Source organism: Engraulis encrasicolus, chromosome 5 (genome assembly GCF_034702125.1).
Source record: "Engraulis encrasicolus isolate BLACKSEA-1 chromosome 5, IST_EnEncr_1.0, whole genome shotgun sequence".
In the NCBI taxonomy this organism is placed as follows: domain Eukaryota; kingdom Metazoa; phylum Chordata; class Actinopteri; order Clupeiformes; family Engraulidae; genus Engraulis; species Engraulis encrasicolus.
In genome coordinates, this window is record NC_085861.1 from 30,683,908 (window position 1) to 30,708,193 (window position 24,286).

Consider the following 24,286-nt stretch of genomic DNA (forward strand, 5'->3'; position numbering starts at 1 on the left):
TTTGCATAAAACATCTGTGTAATAGGCTATACACATATAGTAGCCTACATGTTACATAACATGTAGAGGCCTATGAACATCTGACCTTCACTGTGTTTTGTCTAGACAAGGCTACTTTTGGACCAAGATGACCAGCCTAAATCAGTCGCAATGTGCACAATCAGGTGGTGCGTCCGCAACGTGTTTAAGAGGATTAGCCAAGATTTACAAGTCAGCGCTAATAGGCAACATAGGCTGCAGAGCAACGGGTGACCGCTCTTTCACTCTCACTCACTGACATGTCACTGAGACACAGCAATGCGGAGTACATGTAAGGCCTTACTGCTTAAACCTGAACCGCAACAAACGCACCGACTGACCTGACACCTGTTGAGGTACATGTTAGCTAGTATCGCTAGCTAGATGGCATTGACTAGGTTTGGGTGCGTCTCTGTGAGTGTGTGGTTGTGTGTGTGTGCGCTAGTTGTTGGCACAAAGCAGATCTAGCTAAATAGATAGCCTAAAGCTGCTTTCTCATTCTGTGTTATCTAAGCCAGCTATGGAACTCTGACACTCTCCCAGTGCTAGGATGGCCTGGTAAAAGGCAGTATCATTTTTGTCAGATAATGGTTTAAAATGGCAGCAGGGAAATGGTAAATAGATGTCTGGCATAATGTAGCCTACTGTAACGGCATTGTTCATACCTCAGACCATGATGGCAAATTGGTTCTATGCTGTCCTTAGTTTAATGTTTTAATTCAATGTTTTGATGAGGCCTGCTGCTACGTGTGTCTGCTTAATTGGAATTGTTGGCTAGACAGTATTTTGAATTGCACTTTGATGTTTTTGTAAGTGAAAATCAATTCCTTGATTACACCTCCTTTAAAAATTATGTTGGTGTGTTTACATTTTCTGTCCAGGAAGTGACATCATCGATGGATGATGTCCATATGGGGACGTTCATCCTGTGGTCGGTGCTGTTGTGGACATTCAAGGGCCTGCTGTACACATGGAGGTTCTTTTGGGTGAGTGCTTCTTATACACAACAACCCAGTCAAACATTGCGGATGCAGAAAGTTTAAGTGCTGCTCTTGCTTGGGGGAAGGAATTGCTGTACGGTTCATGATCTGGAGGTTGCAGCTAAGGAATTGCCCTACAGTTCATGACCTGCAGGCTCTACTAAGATTTTGAAGGTCACAGGATCACGACCTTTGTCAGTGGAAAACAATGTGGGTGGAGCCATCGCTATATGCAACTCTTCTTGACACTTAGCTAAGGCTGAGATGCTCTTGGCTTGGGCAAAGAATCATACTATTTTGCGAACTCTGTTGAACCTGGTACATGCAGATTTAAAACCTGCTCCCCAGACGTCATCTCAGACACTCCTGGCACCAATCCCCAGTGGGAGCTACATCTGAGGTCATTGCGCGCAGTGCCAATTTCTCCAAAAGACGCACACGTTCACAAACCCACTGAAGAATGCAAAATTAATAGTGTAGTAAGTAACCTGTTCTTCCACACATGTTGTTTGTTTACACTATCACCTACACATGCATTTTAGTGTACGTAGGTAAAACCAGCTGTCCTTTACGCAAAAGAATAAGTGATCATAAAAGTAGCCTACTATTAAGTGTAATGACACAGACTACCTGGTTGCTGCACACTTTAAAGACCTCAAACACAATATTAACCGCCTAAAAGTGTTTGGAATTGAACAAATGAAAAAACCTTTACTTTGCAAAGTTTTAACAGTGGATTAAATGAAGAACTATGTTTAAATGTTATGTTATAACTTTACCCCATGTGGATTGCCTACAATGTTGCATTAAAAAAAAAAAAAAAAACATGTAAAACAAACCCCAACTCCATTGAAGTTGGTACAATAGGTAAATTGTGAATAATAACAAAATACTTTCATTTCCAAAACATCTGATTCTTACATTACGTGGAAAATGGTACAAAGAAAACATCTCAGCCATCAAAACTGACCAAAATTATTGTTTTGGGGATATATGAAAAAGCAACACGTCTCAAAAGAGTTGTGACGGCGACAATAAAAGGCAGCAAATGCCAAGACAAAACAAAAGAAAGGACAAACCTTAACAATTCATGACATTTACTGATGAAATTATTTTTACTGTATATGAAAACATTGTTAATTCCTATCTTGGACATGATTTCAACATTTTAAAGGGTGGGTGTATTCTTCATAATTTTTTGCAATATTTTCCTTTCTGTAGTGTGACAGGGCTTTGCCAACAGCCAGCCATTTTATCACCTGCTGGTCCTTATGATGGTGCCAAACTGTTAAATCATAGTAGAGAATGCAATTTGCTCACTATGTGGCAATAATCGAAGGTCTCCCTTCAAAATATAATGCACGGGTGGCATTTTATGCTTTTTAAAACCCATGCACCTGTAACCAAGTGGACCTTAGATGTTAATTAACCCAGAAATTATTCATCAATTTTCACGCATGTAAATGCACAAGATGTAATTGCACGACTACGCCACTGGGGGAATTTCGCCACCCAGATTATAGACTCAAACCAGAAAAAAAGGCACAACAGGTTCGGCTAAATGGGACAGAGATGTGGAGTTCCTGTTACAAAAATATTTTTTTTTTCTTTATTGACAGAGTTAAAGTGATACGGTCCCATTTTTGGAAATAAGCTTATTTTACACCTTCCATTGAGTTAAATAATAGGGTTTTACCGTTCTCCTGTACTTTCAACCGTTTTCTAGTTATGACAATGCAAATTTTACCTCCAAGCTAACAGTTAACATTGAGTCCTATGAGACCAGTTAGCCGCGAGCTGGTCTCATAGGATTCAATATTAACTGCTAGCATGGAGGTAAAATTTGCACTGCCTTCCCTCGAGAACGGTTGAAAGTACAGGAGAACGGTAAAACCCTATTGTTTAACTCAAGGGAGGTTTCAAATAAGCTTATTTCCAAAAATGGGACAGTATCACTTTAAAATAACAAAGAAACAAAGACAAATAAAGTTCCTGCACCGCCTAAATATGGGAATATGCTCTGGGCAGCTCATTTTGGCCACAGTTAATGTAGAGTGTTTATGTGGAACTGTGTAGTTTAGAAATAAAACAGAGAATTGAGTTTCGATTTAGACTCACTGTGACGGTAAAGAACATCAACAAATCATACCGTGTGAAATGTTCAAAATGCAAGCCAAGCTAGCATCAAATGCAATATTACATTTTGCCTCATAGAGGCACTTGACCTTAATGCGCGTAAAGGCAAACGCGTGTAAGTGGACGGGAGAATCCGCGTAGGATTGATTAACATGAGAAACTCCCTGATTTTGGCCTGGCCCCACCCATAGTGCGCAACTGGTGAAATCCCGCGTAAGCCCCGCTTAGCACGGAGGCGCTGTTGCCCGCTTTTTTGACTTAAGCGGGTGGGAGAATACAGCCCTTAATGCACTGTTTCAGAGATTATTTTATTTGTTAATAGGAAAATGCCATCCAAATCTGCATGAGCCTGTGTGAAAAAGTAATTGCCCCCCTTTTTAAATTATAAAGTAGGCCCATCTTTGGCAAATCATATTATTCTGGACAACTGAGTTATTTTTCACAGCTGCCCAGGTCTGACTGCTACCAGACCTTTCAAATCAAGAGATAATTTGAAAAGGACCTGTTTTACAATGTGTAGTAGGCCATATCAACCCAAAACATCACACTGCGATCCATCAACATTCAGGAGTAAATTACAATGAAAATAATGAACATGTTTTGGTCTGTAAAAGGTTACAAAGCCATTTCTAAATCATTGAACAGACAAACCTTGGTGAGAGCCATTATCCACAAATGGAAAAATTATGTTGCAGTAGTGAACATTTCTAAGACTGGCTGACATACCACAATTACCCCAAGAGCATAGTGAAGGAGCACGGAATAACATCTTCCCAACTGGAGCTAATTACCTCAAACAATTGGTACGTTTACATGAGGCATTTAAATCCGATTTAACTCACTTTAAATCTCATTAAAACTTAATTCCACTTTAAAAACATCATGTAAACACTTACCGAACAGGATTTAAGTTTATTCCGATTTAAACTTAAGTCCGATTAAAGTGGGTGGTTTATTCCTCTTTTAAATCCGATTATTATATGGTTGTGACGTCATCTGTCGAATGCTCCATTCATTTCAACGGGGCTCCCCAACGTTCGGACGTCTGTTATTTTTCGATAACGGACGGGTTGGTCTATAACAGACCGCTGTCAATGGCAACAAGACTTTTCACTGCTAAAGCGACTTTTCAACAAGACTCTAATCAGCTGCTGTGATAGACAGCACCCGTTGTCCTGGCTACCGCTGTCAATGGCAACAAGACGTTCACTGCTAAAGCCACTGGCTTGTATACAAGTCAGTGGCTAAAGCGAATGTTTCATATCACTCCGCAGGGGGTCCGGTCAGAGCCATTGATAACCTTTCCTATTCATGACTCTGGGTCCGGTCTTTTGTCACTCTAATCAGCTGCTGTGATAGACAACACCTGTTGTCCTGGCTAGCCTACCTAGCTGTTGCCTAGCGGTGTTCCACAACGGCACTGTTTTGTTTTGCGCAGCAACAATCTTAACATTAAATAGGTCTAAAGAAATGTCCCGCATGTGTGAATCATTTAAGTATATCCATATAATAAGCGGGTTAACTTTCGGCGAGTCGGTCGCTTTGTGGAATAGCAGCACTTCAGAGAGAACAAGACCCCTCCGCTCCGCGTCGGGGTCTAAAGATTCTCTCTGTCGTGCTGCTATTCCACGGTAGCGACCTTCTCGCCGAACGTTAACCCTTACTTAAACACGTTCCTCTGTCATGTAACCTTTTAATCAGAATTACAATAAATCCGGTCGTTCCACGCATGCTCGTTGACCACACGATGGCGCCAAGAGCCCGTGCTCTTTGTCAGTGAGAAAAAGATGGCGGCACTTCCTGTTGATTTTCACATGAAAGTTTTGCTTAATTTAAAGTCCCTAAGCGACTATAAATGTTGTGGCTTCCATATATTGATGTAAAAGTGCCCCAGGAAGTAATTAAGCACAACAAAGTTACTCCACATCACCCTTTCACCAGTTCGTTTTTCTAAGCTAGGAGGGTGCTAACTAGCATTTGAAAGAACCAGACCCAAAGGGGATTTTACCAGCCTTGAGTCCACTGAGGGAATTCATTTTCGGGCTGAACATTAGCTTGTGTCCCAGTAGTTCCCCGGAGGTTTGGCGACCACGCCCCCACGCCTTATTTGGCTCACTCAGCACGTGCGTCCTCAGTCCAATCGCAATGCTTTATTTTCCCCAGACGTTTAATCGCATTTAAGTGAAATTGCCATGTATACACGTCGCAAAATAACTCTTAATCCGATCTACTTAAATCCGATCTATTAGATCCGATTCAAAAACATCATGTACACGTAGCAAATGACAGTATTCAACCATTAGAAAGAGACTGGGAAAAAAATGCATGCATGTCACAGTTCCATGGCCAAAGCCAGCACTAACTAGAAGAGCATGAAGATCTGTTTCAAATTAGCTAAAAACATGTTGACAATGCTTGAAAGCCTCTGATAAAATATTGTATGAACAGATGACACCAAGGTTTAACTTTGTTTGAAAGGAGAGCCTCCTGTAACATCTGCTGTGAAATTAACTCAGCATTTGAAAAAAGAACGTCAGGTCAAAAGTGAAACATAGTGTGGTGGGAGTTTCATTGTTTGGGGTTATTTTGCTGCCCTAGGATTCGGAATGACCGGCTGATTGAATAAGCATGAACTCTGATCTCTACAAACAAATCCTGATAGATAATGTCCAGCTATCAGTTTGTAGGCATTCATTTGTGTTCATGTGTGGAAACCATAGTTGATTTGAATTATGCAAAGAAAAGTTGGCCAAAACTCCTCCACAGCGATGTGAAAGACTGTTGCTCAGTTCCAGTTAACACTTGACTAAATTTGCTGCTGCTTGGGGTTGTTCAAGTTATTTTTAAAATTTTATTTTAAGATAGTCCCCCCCCCGTAATAAATGAAATTGGCAATTAAAACATGTTTGTGGTGAGTTGACAGTTATCTATATCTATATTTCAATTTCCTTGCTCTGAAATGATTCAGTGTCAAAGATGCAATAAAAGCTAAGAAATAAGTAAGGGTCAGAAGACCACTGTTTATGTATAGTGTGCACATTACTAATGTAATTTTTGGGTGGGACTCTTCATTGGGTGTCTCATACACTTGTTAAGCGCTTTTCACTTTTATGGTATGGTTATTCTGATGAAGGCCTAATCAGCTAGTTCACTGAATCGCCTGTAAACTATGCAATGGATCATCAAAATAAATGTAGAAAATAAATAACTACATGTCAATACTCTCCTATAATCCATCTACAAGGTACAATCCTGATTTTTGATGACAATCTAAAGTTGCTCTGAACTGCTTTAGTGAAACCAAGGACAGGTTACTGCATAGGCCTTTCCAGACCCAGGGGCCAGAGTAGCCCAACCCTCAGCACTGTAAAAAAAACAAAAAAAACCCCACTTCATTATTGGTCTATTTTATGTTCTCATATTGTGTTAAAATTGCACTTATAACTTCTGGGGGGGTTCTTCCTTGTTGTCTGGCCCAGGGGCCCATGGAGTCTTCATCCATCCCTGAGTGAAACGGTGATGTTCTTAGAGAGATAGAAGTCAAGATAAGCAGGTGAAACAAATTCCTGGAATAATCAACTTTAATGCTCAGGGCATTAAACTGAGATTTTATTGACTGTTGACTTGTGTCAATATTTTTTTCCCACCAAGAGTGTGGTTGCAATAGGATGGTCGTAAAATATGATTATAGCACACAGATTCATGCCATGTCCTGCCTCGGTAGATCAACGCATGATAAAATACATTGCTCAACTGTTTCAGAAAAAAGGGGTATGCAGTGTATGAGGTGCATAGTTCTGGGCTGGGACCAAGACAACACCTGGGCATTTTTGGCTCAAAATGGCCCCTCACACATACAAGCTGTTTTCATATGATATTCTGCTTGACTCAGTCCACTGTCTGTATTGGAGGTGGACCAGTGGGCCTTTTAAATTGTGAGCCAGTCTAAGATAAAGAAAAAGAAAAAACAACATCAACAGTATTGGCCCCTGGGGACTGTCTGTCTGTCTGCAGTCGGTCTGTATACTTTTGGCAGCGCATGAGGGTGGTATGTTTTTAAAGAACTCTTGATTTGAAGTCTTTATTATGTCTTCTTCAAGAGAATCAAGAGCTTTTTATTTGTCATTGACAAACGAGTTTGACAACGAAATTGCGTTTGAGAAGTACAAGTATTCTCTGGCGGCTGCACATCCGTGCAGGTGGTTAGGAATCAAATTCTTTATTACGTTCTAAATATATATTATATTGTTCATGCTCTCTGACACCTAAACAATCATATAAGTGACGGATATGTAAAATAGTTGCTACACTCCAAGAGTATCATATTTTCATGACTTACTGTCCATTCCATAGTAAGCTGCTGTCACCTTATAACAACCTATGTTTTTATATTGTATGTTATTGTCTTTTTACGTCTCTCTCCAGGTGAGCCCCTTCCATGCAATACAAGCATCCCCATCACCAAGTGGAGCAGGTACTGTTGGCCTACCCTGTTTTATCCCGTGACAGCACCACTCTGCACCCAGATCCTTCAGAACCATTAATATAGACATCCTCCTTCCTGTGTCCCGGTCCCATCTTGTACATAAAGGTGACATATAGGACATAAAGGTGACATAAAAGACATAAAGCTAGTACATAAAGGAGCCTTTGCTGTGGCAGCCCCACGCCTCTGGAATGATTTGCCCCCCTGACATCAGATTTGCACCCACTATCACTAAAACTCACTGTTACACCTTAGCCATTTGCCTTGTAGTTCTATGCATTCTTTTCACACCTGTTTATGTTTCTTACTTGTTAACACAGTATGGTATACTGCTAAAATGCTTTACTGTTTTTTTTGTTCATTATTGCTTTAGACACTGTACAACACTTTGGTCAGTTTTGCACTGTTTTTAAACATGCTTCATGAATCCAAGCTACTTACTTACTTACTTACTTACTTTGTGCATAGCATATGACACAACACAGCAGACTGCTGCCCAAAATTAAAAAATCCTGATCCGTCCTGAATATGTTCTATTTGGTTCAAAATGGACTGAATATGTTGGAATGCCAAATTTGATGAGGCTGTGTGTGTCATGTCAAGCATGTAACAGTAAACAAAGTGTCACTCCAAACCCTCTGTTAAATACATGAAGCTGTTGCAGCGGCTGGGTGAGAGGGTGTAGAATAACCAGAGGAGGGCAGTGTTTTTCCTAAATGACGTGTGGAAGCGCTGACTTGTTATAGATTCCTCATTCCTCCTCATTCGAGCTAGAGCAAGGAATCTATTATGAATAACTTCAACCACTGAAGATGATACATTATAATACGAAGAAAATGATGAGTGATAATGTTGATCATTTTAATGATTTGATTTTGATGGTCTGACCATGTATGGGATTAAGCATGACTGAGGGCAGACAGGCTGAGAATGATTGAATTTCATCAGGAATTGCTGAGTTTGATGATGTAACTAATGAGCTTGTAGAAGTGATGGGCGAGCTCAACATCTGACATAAAAAGGTGCACGTAAAAGGAACTGTCAACTTAAAGTGGAGAACACCATACTCGCAAACTCAGGCTTGCAAGTGTGGTTTCCGCCACTTTAAATGTATGAGTTTGATCACATATTGATCAGTTTCGACACATATCAAGTTTGAAGATACATTATATTGATCAGTTTGATGCGGCATTGATATGTCTAACCACATTTTGAAGATTTTTTAGATGAGTTTGATCACTTTATTGCTGTTTGTGATGTGACTCACCAGGTCATGGTGAGGGCTGTCCCAGGGGGGCCTCCAGACTGAAGCTGAAGGTGCCACTCCAGCAGAGGGTGGCTGCCGCTGAGGAGGACATCCAGGCGCTCAAGAACCAGCTCCACAGCCAGAGGGAGGCATGGGACAGGAAATTCCACAAACTGCACAAGAAGCAGCAGGAGCTTCGCAACCAGGTCTTCGCAACCAGCTCTCTCTCTCTCTCTCTCTCTCTCTCTCTCTCTCTCTCTCTCTCTCTCTCTCTCTCTCTCTCTCTCTCTCAGTCTGCTTATCGGTTTCTTTTTGTGTAATTCTCCCCTGTTCTCTGTATTCAAAGTGAAATCTTTTTTATTTATTTACTGTATGTATTATTATTACTTATATAATATTGCCTGTCTTTCTCTCTATCAAATGATAAAACTTCGACCTACATCCCTATTTACTGTACCGTATATCTTTCTTTTTTAAACTTCACTTGTCTTCAGGCTTGACCAATACAAAAATATGAGATGTTTGTAGTCTCCCAATACATATCCATGTACTGTATTTTAAACATTTCAGTTGGCCTCGGAGGCTTGGGTGAGAAGCGGGTCCTACATCAAGCAGGATGAGATGCAGATCCCAAGGGAGCTGCTGTTTGAAGCCATGCTGGAGAATGGACCCATGGGCCCATTTGACGAACAGGACCAGGACACCAGGTTCCCAAGTAGGCTGAAGTTAAATTAGTTAAGTTAACTTAGTCGAGAAACAAAACTCCCTTATCCTTTAACCATCAGAAATCTCTTATCCTTTTACCCCTGCCCCTGCACACACCATCGACTCTCTGCATTGGAAAAACTCAACCTGTACACACATACAAAATGATTCTGTGAGGTCTGTTTGGGTTGTACCACCTCTATCCACAGTGATCCACAGCAGTTCATTTTAACCCATATACTGTATGTTTAAGTATGTATTTGTTAATGATATTCTGCAAACGTGAGATGCATTTGTTGAATATATGAAGAACATTTCAGAACGATTGTTGCTTGCTTTTCATTTCTGTGAAGTCTGCTTGGATTGTGCCACTTCTATGCATAGTAATCCTTAATCATTCATTCACACAAACTAGTAGAGTAGAGTAGAGTAGAGTAACTTTATTGATCCCCAGGGGGAAATTAAGGTGTCAAGTAGCTTACATAAATGCCCACATGGACATTTCGTAGTATTTCCAGGAACTGTTGAGTATGCACAGTATTTATTCCTGATATCTGAGAGTACAGGGATGTTTGTTGCTTGACTTTTCTTTCAGGGGGTCTGAGGAGGGCGGAGGTGATGGCCATCACAGCTGACCAGATGTCTTCGTCATCAGTATGCGACTCCAGACCACCTTCGGCTCTGTCTCTAAACACAACAACCAGGTACGTGTGAGTACACCTCACCCGGCACACTCAGAGCAGAGATGCGTAATTATACCTCCCCAGCCCAGTCCCACGTCTGTCTTCCCAAGTATGGTAATTGTAGTGCTGAATGCCTTCAGGGGCATGGTGGTGATCTTGTATGTATGAAGGGCTGGACTGGGGGAGAAATAGGGCCCGGGCACTTTTGGCTTAAAGGGGCCCCACATAATTAGCTGCGCAGAACTGACTCACCGGTGCAGGTCCATGAAAAAAAAAAAAAACTGAAAATAGGGGCCCACGAGGGTGCGGGGCCCAACGTGAAATGCCCGCTGCACCAGATGGCCAGTTCAGCCCTGTATGTATGTAATGTATACATGCTGAAACTCACAGTAGTACAAACAAAAATGACACCCAAACTAATATCAATCTCCACATCATGGAGATGGTTTATCAGTAGCTCTAATTTTGAAGCATTCATGGTGGTTCACAGTGACAGGTAAGAACCGGGTCATGCTTGCTGCAGGATAACATGCGCGTGGGCACATTACGTGCTCGGGTGCGTTGTCATTCGCATTTTATGTCAATTGTGCGCGCGGGAGAACACCTGGAACAAGGTACGCAGATGTGTGCATGTGGTGCGTGCAACATTGACAAAACCGCGGGGTGATCTTCCAAACATCCATGTTGAGTCAAACAATGATGGAAAACATTAATGAGAGCCCTGTTGGCTCTTTGCCCCCTAGATGATACCTCCAGTATCGTGAAAAGTGCTCCGGTCATCCTGAAGCAAGTATGTGCACTCGGTTGCACACGGTTGTATGCATGGTTTTAGGCACACAGCAAGCATGCCCCTTGCCTAAAGGTAGATTCACAGTAGGTGTGTGTACTTAGCGCCTTTGTCGCAGACCACTGGTCTAGCGCTCTAGTTCTTGAAATAGGTCGGGAAACACAAAGTGCTGTTGGCCTACTGAACATATGATTTATACTTATCACAATAAAACACACATTTTTGTTGTAGCCAGAGCATTCCAAGGCCACGTGAGAGCGTTGTTCTGGAGTTTTACAAATAGATCGCAAAACACAACGTGCTTTACTGCACAAGGCTTCTCTAGGCTAGGCAACTCTAGACATCTCCTACTCTTTCTGCCTACTTTCTGGTAGCTGCTGGTGGACCTGTATCCTGTGCGTGACTTTGCGCCGAGTCATGATTTTTGAACTTGTGTCTTGACATGGTGCCATTTTGGGTCACGTGACGGCGCATGCTATTAGCGCATGTCAAGTATACATTAACTCATGCCTACTGTGAATCTATCTGGGTTATTTCCTTGGTTATTTTGATATTATTGATCAAACTTAATGTACAGAAACATTAATTTACTGACAGGAATTATTTATTTAGAATAGCGTGGAAATAGAGTGGAAATCCTGTAATGTCTTTCCTGTGTAAGATTTGCCACTCTTGAAACATGCTTTGCTGTGCGCCTTAAATAAAGTAGTAGACAAAGTACTTTCATCAGGATGACCTGAGCACTTCACACGATATTGGCGGTATCATCTAGGCAGATAGCCAAGGACTTTCATTTACATTTTCCAACATAGAAGTTCGGAAGATCACCCCTCACAGTTTTGTCCATATTGCACCGCGGCTGCGTACCGTTTCTCAGGTGTTCTCCTGTGCACAAAAGTGACATAAAATATGCATGGCAACGCATTCCTGCACAAAATCTTCCCACGCATGTGTATCCTGAAGCAAGTATGTCTGGGGCCCTAAATGACATCAGGAAAAAGCTGAGAAAAAACATGCCATAGGTCTACTGTATAACATGCTAAATGAATAGCCGTGTCATTACATGCCATTTTCTTCTTTGATCACTACATGTGATGTTGAGAGTTTCATTTTCTAATTCTCTGCCAAGTGAATGTAAATGATAAAATACATCGTCGGGACACCCTGACCTCTGTTTCTCAATGAATCCGTGTTGTGACCTCTTAAAATGCACCAATACTGAGTTTCCCAGCACCCACACTAATGGAATGCTTGCCTCTTGCCCTTGGAGGAGGCTGTGGAGTCTTCTGAGTTGTAGGGCTTTAATTTTGTTCTCGAGCCAGCAACCTGTCTTTTACATCATCCTAAGACAGATGGAACCCACAATTAAAAAGCTTTATTTGACTATATTGAGCTAATAATTCAACATATTTCAACTGAACACCCCACCTAACCCAACCCTACCCAAGCCAATTCTAGGCTGTTTTCATTATGGGCTCACCACGTGTGGCTCAAATAAAAACTCAACAGCAGAGCTGCCACAGGGCCCTCCTTTACTTTGTTTTCGTCATGGCTTTCTACTGTATTTGTCGTCCCCATTTACTAGAAATGTCACTGTATCTGCCAATATTGAAGTGCGCTCACCAATCCCATATACAGCTCCGAGCAAATCAGAGCTTATTATAGACTGACTAGTACAGTAGTCGTGAGTGTTATAAGTCTGTAGCCCTATAGGCCTACATGTTTTTTTTTGTTTATAAACACCGTGTTGTGAGGAGGGGCAAGACACTGGCAGCCAGCCATGTGAGCTATTTTTTTTGACCGACAGCGGTTTCCAACAATCAGAGGTTGAGTTGTGTGCAGCTAGAGTCACGCAGGCAGGGGAAAACAAAATTTGAGAACCTACCTCTAATGCACACTGTTCCATCAGTGGATGAAGTTGAAAAAACTTAAAGGTAGCCTACACTGTGTAAGATTTTTTTATTTCCAGAACTCATGCTAGCCATTCTCTAATGTTACCTTTTTCATGAATACTTACCACCACCATCAAATCCATCAAACTCTAATTCTAAGTATTCATTATGACTGGGAAAATTGCAATTGCATCTTCTCCATGGTCCGCCATTTTTAATGTCAAGAAATAGACATTTTTAGCTGCAAAAATGACTGTATTTGGGCCATACTAGAAAATATTAGTTTATTACTTTGTAAACTTTCATGTAAAGATCAAATTTGGCAATAGGCAGCCCAGTTTCAATGAGCAGCATAGTTATAGTGCCTCTTTCAACCATTTCCTGCACAGTGTACCTTTAACTACCATACTACTCAACTATTGTACAACACAATAGCAGTCATGGGTGAGCGGTTAGGGCGTCAGACTTGCATCCCAGAGGTTGCCGGTTCGACTCCCGACCCGCCAGGTTGGTGGGGGGAGTAATCAACCAGTGCTCTCCCCCATCCTCCTCCATGACTGAGGTACCCTGAGCATGGTACCGTCCCACCGCACTGCTCCCCATGGGGCGCCACTGAGGGCTGCCCCCTTGCACGGGTGAGGCATAAATGCAATTTCGTTGTGTGCAGTGTGCAGTGCTCACTTGTGTGCTGTGGAGTGCTGTGTCACAATGACAATGGGAGTTGGAGTTTCCCAATGGACTTTCTTTCACAATACCGGGTCTTAAGTAACCCATTACAACTGGTAACAGCATGTTTATAACAGACATTGACTAACTACAGTAGATGCACGCTGAGAGTGCAGACATCCGCCAAGGAAGCTGTTTGATTGAACATTTGACTATGTTACACCCTATGTTTGTTTTTAGTTTTTTTGTGGAGTTAGAAACTGGAATGTCAAAATTCGCCCTGTCCGCAATTCAATTTGCGGTCACTAGGGGCGTCTACATTTCTTGGCTAGCAATGGTGAAGAATCATTAGTACATGTATATGTCCCCGGTTCTCTGAAGAAATGGAGAGAGAGTGTCCTCTCCTACGGGGCATTACATCCTTGGAGCAGAGTCCTGCACGGGTCTATTTTTGAAGGCCCGTACCCACCCGCGCCCGTAGAATACAGCACCCACCCGCCCGTTTACCCGTGATTATTTCAAAGTTTAATTCGGACCCGCCCGGACCCGTTAACATTCCACCTGTTACCCACCCGTACCCGTGAAAAATATGTACTTTTTCGTTCATTTATTATTCTATTTTGGAACGTCAAAGGGCTCATGTATGTTTTTTTTACGCTTGAAAATCGCGTGTGAAATGGAACCCAGCGTCATGTTTTGACATCTGTTACGAGCTGAAAATGAAACACTGAATCGCAGGGGGAAAAGGCAATAAAGAAATGAATGCCCGTCGGATTGGGTCTTCGGCTTATTTAGGAGCCAGAATTCTGGTTACCTGGAAGTAATCCTGTGCTTTCAGTGCATAGTTTATTTGGAGGCACACGTCGACTTTTCCAGCATTGTTGCTACACTATTCACAAAGACGTGGGTGCTCCATCATGAAGCATCAACCAGTGTTACGGACCTTTATTTTCCTTTATGTTTGGTCCAGCACGTGCTACTGATGTGTGTGCATTCTCAGACTTTTTGGATTACATCGTGAATCATAACAACGTTTCGATTTCATCTCAATAAAAAAGAAACTCACAAAAGCAGCATCAGGTGACCGCAGTCACTTTTGGCCGCGAGAGACTTTGATTGGGGCTGTTTTGGATGGCTTGCGCCATGGCTCTCAGATTTGCAATGTCTATTATCGAAACTGAAGTCTTGATTACTTCTGTGTGGACACTTTATGTATTTGGTATAATTACGGACAGTGCAAAGAGCATATTTTTGTGACATTCGGACATTGTTTGGAAGGAATATATACCGGTAATTGGAATATATGACCGCCCAGTAGCCCATTTCACTGCGTGCGTAACAAGCGTCCGTTGCTTTAAAAAAAAAAAAAAAGCTTTACCTAGAATAGCATAGGCCTACATGTCAATTTTGAGCTACAAAAATCGTCAAAATTCCCTGATTTTACGGGACGGTGGTGACAGGTCAGACAGTAGCCTACATCATGCTTTTCCATTTAACACAGATAGTCCACGAGCGAGGCCAAAATCCCACCAGAGCGCATGTTTTCAAAGGAGCGTGTACAGCGTAAAAAAATGAAATATGAGTTTCTCCTTGTTGTCTGGGGCTGATGCAAAACTTCATGCTGGTTCAGAGTCTGATGAGGTAAATTCGCATGATTCGCTGTGTGTTTACCATGAGCATCGTTTGTAGGAACTGACGCTGCGATGCCAAGAGAAGGCACAGCCACGCGTCTGTTTCAGTTCATCATGGAACCGTATAGCCTTTAGTTTGAAGCATACTGGGTGGTTTCAATGTTATTTGAACAAAGGAGATTAGCAAATAATAACCTACTAAAATGGCATTTTATTCACGTTCTACCCGTGCTACCCACCCGTATTTAACTTACCAGCCCACATTCCCACCCGTAAAATTTCAGCATGTTTAAAACCCACCAGTTACAGCATCTATTTACCCGTAACCGTGGGTACCCGACCCGGTGCAGGACTCTGCCTTGGAGTACAATCACAAAGTAATTTCACAGGACACTCTCTCTCCTTTCCTTCAGAGAACCGGGGACATATACATGTCCTAATGTTCTCTTTCAGTCACTCGTTCGAGTGTCCTCTCCTACGGGGAGTTGTAAACACTCCCGTTCGAATCACCGAATTACGGGAACCGACCGGAGGTCAACTACTTGGAGGGACAGCCCAGGTATACGTGGAGTCCCGTGGGGCAAGCCAATGGCCTTTGGACACGTGGCAGGCACCCTGGAGAATGGGGCAGTGGCCCCCTCACTGATGCCCATTCAGCCTTGAACGGGCCATACCCATAGAGCCCACAGCTCTGGGTGTGGGTGAAAGAGTTCACAACAAGCCAGAGAGAGTAGGTCCCTCCTCAGAGGAATCTACCAAGGCTCACCCGCAAGCAGGCTAGCGATCTCCGCTAGCCAGGGACGTCCCACCCAACGGGGGGCGACCAGCAGCAGAGACCGACGTTCTAGACAAACTTTGTGTAGGACCGCCATTAGCAGGGCCACCGGGGGATAGGTGTACAGCTACCTCCTGGGCCATGAGTGTGTTAGGGCATCAGTGCCCAGAGCGGCTTCACACGGGTCTTTGGAGAAAAACAACCTGCAGTGGGTGTTTTCCGCAGACACAAACAGGTCCACGTTGTCTTCGACAAAGCGGCCCCATATCAAACTCACTGTCTCGAGGTGGAGTCTCCACTCCGCCGATCACGGGCCTCGTCTGGAGAGCATGTCAGCTCCAGCGTTCAGGGCTCCTGGCTCTCTCAGAGACAGAAGGTGCCTGTCTGCCCACAGCAGTATCTGCTTGGCTAGGGAGTGTAACTGCCTAGATTGCAAACCACTTTGGTTATCGATGTAGGCCCCCACAGTCATATTGTCCATCCGGACTAGGACGTGGTGCCCGGCCAAATTGGCTTCATTCGGCTCTGCTAAATTCTATCGGTGATGTCACAGATGCTTTGTCCATTTACTATACGGTCTATGGTCTGGACTTTCTGACATGATGCCATGTCATGTCATATCATGTTATGTCATGTCTTCTCCTATCCTGTTTTGTCCAATCCAGTCATGTCATGTCCTTTCTCTCCCATGCAGTGTAGGGTCCTGGAGGAGTGATGGGATCCCATTGCGAGTTTTCGTGCCCCACTCCCCCATGGACCTAAGAGTTGGCCATCGAGTGCGGATTCTGCTCCCGACAGGCCGGATCAGCACGGGCACGCTGCAGTTCCTGGGTCCCGTGGATGGTTCGACCCAGTTCTACCTCGGGGTGGAGCTGGAGCAGGCCCTCAATGGCAACCAGGACGGATCACTCCAGGGGCAGACCTATTTTGAATGGTAATAGCAGCATCACACTATACCGTACCACATTAGATACACCGTAGCCTCACACTGCACTGGGCGATAAGTATGAGGTGATGCTGATGAGGGAGAAACCTGTTACGGAAAGGGAGAAACTAATTGGTAGAGGACGTTTGATGTTGGCTGAAATATTCCAATTTTTCTGGCAGAACTTTCGCAGTAGCTAGCATTGATGAAGAGAAGGGGCCTAGCCTTGGGGCACACCTCAGGTGATATCTGAGGGTTGGGATCTGAAGGATTTGAGTTGAATTAACTGAGTGTGGCCAGAGAGATAGGAATGGAACCAGTCATATAGGCAGGTCATCAGGTGGAAAAATTAGGCCTTTCGTCCTGCCAAAGTTCTCTCTGTGAATTACTGACCAGAGGGCCTATTGGAAGAGATTAAAACATGGGGCAATCTCAATTTTGCCCAATTTTGCCCAAAATTCAATATTGTCGCCATTTTCCAAAATGACTGGTTTTTCATTATTAACTATATTTTCATGCATTATTAACTATTTTCAGCATTATTCTGTCATATTCCCTTACATACATGTCTACAAAGGTTGTGAAAACCTTGGCAGGACACTATGCTTTATATTCCCAGTCATGGACTCTCTATTAAACCATTATTCTGAGCACTTTCCTTTGGATATCTCAAGGTGGCTCATTTTTGTTAGTTTAATCAACCTCTCTATGTAGCCTAATTTTTCCACCTGGTGACCTGCCTATCAAGGGGGGGGAGTGGGAGATTCCAATGGAGGAGAGCCTGTTGAGGAGAATGGCATGAGGGATGGTGTCAAAAGCTGCACTGAGATCAAGGAGGATGAGGATAGCGAGTAAACTAGAATCGTCCGCCATACGTGGGTCATCTTTGCCGTTTTATGAGTGCCGTTTCTGTGCTGTGGTGGGGGCAGAAACCAGACTGAAAATGTTCATGAAGGGAGTTGTGAGAGAGGTGGGCATGAAGTTGAGTGGCTACAATTGTTTCCCAAACTTTTGGAGAGTTAAGGAAGGTTAGAGAAATGGTGAATGTTGTTGTAGTTGCTGAGGATTTGAACCATGTTTTTTTTTCAATATGGGAGTGAGTGACATCTGCATCTCAGAAGAGTGTAGCTGTGTGTGCTGTTGTGAGAGGAGTGGATGATGACAGTGATGAGGCGGAGGAGGGAGGAGAGGCAGAATTTCACAAGGGACGTTGGGAGAGAGTCGAGTGGACATGTGGAGGGCTTGGATTTGCTGATGAGGTCAGAGATATCCACAGTGTTCATTTGAACATTAATGGATATCAGACTCAGTGTCAGATATCAAAATAAAAATAATCAATTATCAGACAAAAAGGCATCAAAGAAAGCTAAAAGGCATCAGTTTTCAGAGTCAGTTGTCAGAGTCAGTTGTCGTAGAGTAGTGGTTTTCAAAGTGGGGGCCCGGGACTCCTGGGGGCCGCGAGGGGGTGCTAGGGGGGTCGCAGCAAGTTGGTGGGAAAGGAATAGCAAAACCAAATAAGTTATTAGATAAAATTGATAACTAAAGTAGAGCAAAATAAATCCAAAATAAGCTACACAATATTTCCATCAAGGACTGTATTAGTAATGAACTATTACGTTTCTGATGGAGGATCTACCTTCATGTGGGACAGGTGGGCAGTTAGAAAGTCAGGTGGCTGGAGGAGTGTGTTCAACAAAGTGAGCAGTGTCCTGGAATTACCTTCATTTGAGTTCATTAGAGCAGAGTGATAAGCAGATTTAGTTGACTGTGAACACACTTACTGCTTTACACACAATTGTGCAATAATGAACACAATCCTAACATCCCCAAAATATGATACTTTAGGTGTAGAGAAACCAAAAGGCAAAGTGTGTCTTTCCTTCTTCTTACTGTGTCTACTTGCGGCAATATTCAGATTACTTTGTCTTGGGCTTTCCCAAAGCTATGTGCATTGGTGGGACATTGCTGTTAAATAATCTATGATTTGTAAAGGTAAATAGCAGTGTTGCCTCAGGACCAACCTTTACTCCTTTGAGGTTTTTAATGCCCTTTTCCCTTGCAGAGCACCTGCAATACATTTATTTGAGACTAGAGATGTACAGGATCCAAGATCCGGTTCCGGATCAGGCAGGATAGTAGGGTTTTTCAGACTATCTGGATCGGGCAGGATCTTAAGCAGTGGATCCGGTATCCGGGAGTTACCTAAAAATCAGGATCTGGGGCATCTCTACTTTTTACATAGCCTAGGCTTTTCAGTCTGTCTTTCACAACCCCAATCGCTGCATGGAGTGAAAGCCCTTTGGAAGTGGCCGTTGAAGGCAGTGTGGCAGTAAGCCAATGAGTCTTTAAAATAGTTTGCGCCAACGTAATAAAAAGGGCCCATGTGTGCGAGTTGGCTATGTGTTTCAACCCTTTCGTAGGATCCGGTATCCGGTTCCGGATCAGGCAGGATCTTAAGCAGTGGATCCGGTATCCGGCAGGATCCTAAAAATCAGGATCCGGTGCATCTCTATTTGAGACCCAAGGCAGCGCTCTCCTATCTCTCTTCCTTCAAATCTATGATTTGTGATGAGAGACTGGTATCCTCAGTCTGCACTGCTGGCATATGTGAAACTTTGCCTCAACAAACAGATCGTCAATCAACCAGTATGCTCTTCTGTCACACTCCTGTCTTGCCTGATAGATTAACCTTCCTAATCCAATACTGTATTTCCTTATAACTCTTTATTGCTTCTTCACAGCATGCCAGGACACGGTGCTTTTGTGCCCTTTCAGAAGCTGCTGATGGCCTGGGAGTGAAGACAAAGGGAGAGAGAGAGAGAGAGAGAGAGAGAGAGAGAGAGAGAGAGAGAGAGAGAGAGAGAGAGAGAGAGAGAGAGAGAGAGATAAAAACAGGAAGAAATAGACATTGAGTACAGTTACATGCGAGTATTATTCCAATTTTAAACAGAATGATGGCAGTATGTAACTGGACTCATAGAGAGCGAGAGCGAGCGAGAGAGAGAGAGAGAGAGAAAGCAGAAGAGAGAAGAGAGACATTAAGGTGGCATGCTGCAATGATTACCACCAAGATTACTCGACCTGAGTCCTTGACCCTAGAAGAGCTCGTCTGAAGTTTTACGACACCTGTCTTTTGCACACCTGTCAGTGCACCAGCTCTACAGTTATTTATGATGTAAGGTCTAGAAAGGCATCCCAATGTCACACTCTTCTGTACACCATGTTACCCGGCAGAGGCCTCCCTCTCTAGACAGACAGGTCTCTCTTCTGCACATGCTCAGCACTTTGTGAAGCATGTCAAGCACTTTAATTGCTGCATACACAGTCACAAAATAGCATTAATTCAACATTTCTCTCTGGGACCATTATACCAAAGAATCTTCTATTAGAGTAAGATATGTTAAAACCCGCCCATCCAATGCAAAGGAGTGTGCTCAAAATTCGGTTTCCTGAGGGGGCGTTGTCCCTCCTTCTTCTTCTCTTTTCGTGGTGTTTGCACAATACGTGCGCTACCACCATCTACAGCGCTAAGGGCACTCCATTTATTCTCAACCTCAAGACTCCGAAGGTCTCCAAATCGAAGGTCTCCTAAAGGGGCATTCACCCGACGTAAATTGGATACCGGAAAAGAACCCGCCTGATTTATCTCTCTCTCATATACTATTCTCTGATTATACTCTAGAAGATTTCAAATGGACTCTCTAAGTGTTGTATTAACATTGCAAATGTACTGTGCAATTTCTGCTCTATCGTATATGGATCATATACTGTTTTGTGTGCAGAGATCATCATGAGAGGCACCTCAGGACAGACTGAATCATAAAGCCATTTGTAATTTGACTTTGCTCTCTAATTATGTTTTAATAGCTCGATGTCATCAGTTAAATGAGTTAAATGAAACAAACTAAAGTCCTCTTTAAATAATCTTAACGTCCTTATTGACTGAAGTCCTCTACTAAGGCACTGTATGCCTCTCAACAGTATTGTGACATTGGACATTCAGGTATATCATACAAATTTCTTTTCACACTGTTCTTACCGCACGCACGCACGCACGCACGCACGAACACACGCACGCACACAAGCACACAATGTCATAACGAGACATCAATAATTGGGTAGTGGCAGATCCAGTCATTTTAAACTTTGTCAGACTCTACACTAGCCTGGTCTTAAAAAGAAATACCCTGTCTAAAATGTAAATTGATTGTAGCTTTACGGATGACATGGTCAGCCTAAGTCTAGTCTTACAGGCTAAGACTACACGACCAGGAAGACAAGAGCAAAGTGAAACCCTTTGTGTGGATTAACCAGGAAAAGCAAACACTGAAGATGGTTTCAAGACACTCAACAATTCTGGAATGTGCATATTCACTTTTTTGGAAAATACGTAGCATGACCATTTTTGGCATGTTTATTGGAATCTATGGTAGGCCTGTGCTATTAAACAATGTCTTCATACTGTAGAACACGACTGTAAATCACAAATGCATTGTGGGTTGCCATGTGTTACTGTCCTACTGTGTACATTGTACTGTATACTGTATACTGTATATGATGCTGCTGTGTATCTCAGGTAATATGTGAAATAAATGAAAAAAATATACTGTCGTTCTTCACCAGTTCCTTATATCTTTCACTGGCCAGTCATAGGTAAGCGGTTAGGGTGTCAGACTTGTAGCCAAAAGTTTGCCGGTTAGACTCCCGACCTGTTAGGATAAATCAGTGCTCTATCCCATCCCCCTCCATGACTTAGGTACTCTGAGCGTGAGCTGCATTGGTCCCTTGGGGCACCGTTTGGGGCTTCCTCCTTGCACGGGTGAGGCATACATTTCATTGTGTGCATGATGTTTTAAATTCAGAATTAATAATTCAGAATTGAATAGTTCCTTCGAGTTTACTTTGATTTAATTCTGAATTAAGAGGTGTTTACATGACGTTTTCAACGCAGGATTAAGCTTTATTCAGAATTAAAGTCAGTTAACTCTGAATTGAATGTGTCATGTAAACATAGGAAATGACAAAGGGAGTTTTGCAGGTGTGGTTTCACTTTCACACGTGTTGTACATTCATATTCTCTATAAGGTAAAATAGACTGCAACACACATTGAAGGTAAGATTAGGAATACAATACATTGAAGGTAAGATTAAGCAACAAATCAATCAGTTAATAAACAAACCAACCTTTTTTTACTACTTGTCATTTGAACAAAGACGTACAGTATACTGTATTACGTAAAATGGTCAATTTCTGTGAAAAGCATTTTTAAGTGTATTCTGATAGTCATTTTGTGTGTCTTGGGTGTCCTGAGGGCGAAAGTCAGGGAGTTCATGACGCCGTGGGTTCAGTTTCTTGGTATTATGCAAATCAGTTCTTCCTTTTTGAGTTTTTGCTGCATGTAGTCATCAACCTTTAACCTGACATGCTTGGCCGTAGCCAGGAATTGAAAATAAGGGAGGTCCACAGTACGCGCACAGAATTTTTAAAAAAAAGGTAGGCTACACTGTGTAGGATGTTGCCCAGAGTATCTATTGCAACTACAAACCCCAACTCCGGTGAAGTTGGGACGTTTGGTAAACTGAGAATAAAATCAAAAAGCTATCATTTCCAAAACATTCAATACATTCCTTAGATGGAGAATAGTGAAAAGACAACATATCAAGTGTTAAAACCGAGAAAAAATATTGTATTAGGGGACATGGTAACGCTTTACTTTACGGTACAGTATTTACTGTGTACTTTCTGCGTAACAACAGGGTAATAGACAGAAGTTACATGGTATCTAATGGGTAAAAAGGGGGTAATTACAAAGTAAATACTATGTAATACCCATATCTCAAGAATTACTATGAAACTACTGCGTATTTTCTAATCATCTAATCATAAAACTTCTCTCTGTTACCCTTTTGTTACCCAATTGATGGTATTTACTTTGTAATTACCCACTTTATACCTATTAGATACCATGTAACTTCTGTCTGTTACCCTGTTGTTACCCAGAAAGTACACAGTAATTACATAGGGTAACTGTACCATAAAGTAAAGCGTTACCGGGGACATATGTACTCATTTCTAATTTGATAACTGCAACACGTCTCAAATAAGTTGGGACGGGGATCAGTGAAATGTTATAAACATTCCAATAAGATTAAAAAAAACAAGGAAGAACATTTCACAATGAATTGTACTGATGAACAATTTGAATGTCCAGGTATAAGACAATCACAGAGAGGCTGAGTCACTCACAATTAAAGATGCAGAGGGAACAATTACCATAGTTATTACATAAAGTTTTGAATTCCCTTGATTTACCGTGATTGAGTGTATATAAGACATATTTTTGTCATTAAAATCATTGTATAGGTTCATGACATCATGAAATATATATTGGCTGTAGTCTCACTCTAGCGCTCCGAGAATTACAGCTTGTGAAAACTTGACCATATTAAGGACGCTTCATGTGTGCAAATGATAGAGGGGTTTAACATTCCCCTATCCACCCGAGCTCACTTGAAATAGACCCAGAAGACATGGGAAACTGTCCTTTGCTTACAGAAGCCAGCAGCAGTTGCAGAAGTCAATTCTTTTTGAAAATAATAGAGTCTTGCACATCCTGTGCTACAGTGAAAATTGACCATGCAACTTGTGTTAGTGCTAACTTCAAAAGTCAGCCTCCAAGATAGCACGGGGGTGCAGTAGTACATTGGTTAAGCTGTTCTAACTCACCTGTAGAATTGAATACAGTACTGAATGAAATAAATGGGTTTTAAACAGCATGAAAAGCCACTTGTGCAATATATTTTGAAGGGAGATCTTCGATTACTGCCACATAGTAAGGACAAATTGTATTCTCTACTACACTGTAAACCCCAACATGTTCCACGAACTCTAAACTTTTGTGGAAACTTATTCCCGTTAAAGTTTTAGTTTTGTGACCAAATGTTTTAGGTAAATACTACATACATGCATGCATATGCAGGACACAAAATCTTTAAGAAGATAATCAAAAACTTTAACATGACTGAAAAGATTGAAAACTTGAATTCCATAATTAGATTTTTCGTTTTTAGCAGCCCAAGTCAAGTATGTACTCCAAACTCTAAAATGCACAGAAACAATGGTTTACACAAAAGATTTGAGTTGAAAACTAAAACGTTTGTGTAAGTCTGACATAAAATCAGACATGTTATGTGAAAACAAATGTTATGAGAAAAAATAAAATCTTGAATGTTTTAGTAGCTGCTACTCAAAGATCTAACATGCTCCATTGACATAAATATTTCGAGAATGGTGCAGAAATCAATGCAATTAGTACTTAGCAGACAGTTAACATTTTTAAGTAAACAAGCACAGCA

The 24,286-nt window shown here is 42.1% G+C and overlaps 1 protein-coding gene across 1 annotated transcript; it reads left to right on the forward strand.

The window, feature by feature from the left end:
- Positions 1-286: 286 nt before the first annotated feature.
- Positions 287-19,758, forward strand: LOC134449754 (uncharacterized). Its single transcript, XM_063199863.1, has 8 exons — positions 287-374; positions 900-1,004; positions 7,560-7,608; positions 8,891-9,072; positions 9,437-9,581; positions 10,167-10,275; positions 16,700-16,939; positions 19,672-19,758. Exons 2-8 carry the CDS (start codon positions 915-917, stop codon positions 19,727-19,729), a joined length of 873 nt encoding a protein of 290 aa, XP_063055933.1. The 5' UTR covers positions 287-374; positions 900-914; the 3' UTR covers positions 19,730-19,758.
- The last annotated feature ends 4,528 nt before the right edge of the window (positions 19,759-24,286 follow it).

Coding starts and splice junctions, on each gene's coding strand:
- LOC134449754 (XM_063199863.1), top strand. CDS start 915: ATGGATGATGTCCATATGGGGACGTTCATCCTGTGGTCGGTGCTGTTG. Junction 9,073..9,436: donor AGCAGGAGCTTCGCAACCAG/GTCTTCGCAACC, acceptor TAAACATTTCAG/TTGGCCTCGGAGGCTTGGGT. Junction 10,276..16,699: donor TCTCTAAACACAACAACCAG/GTACGTGTGAGT, acceptor TCTCCCATGCAG/TGTAGGGTCCTGGAGGAGTG.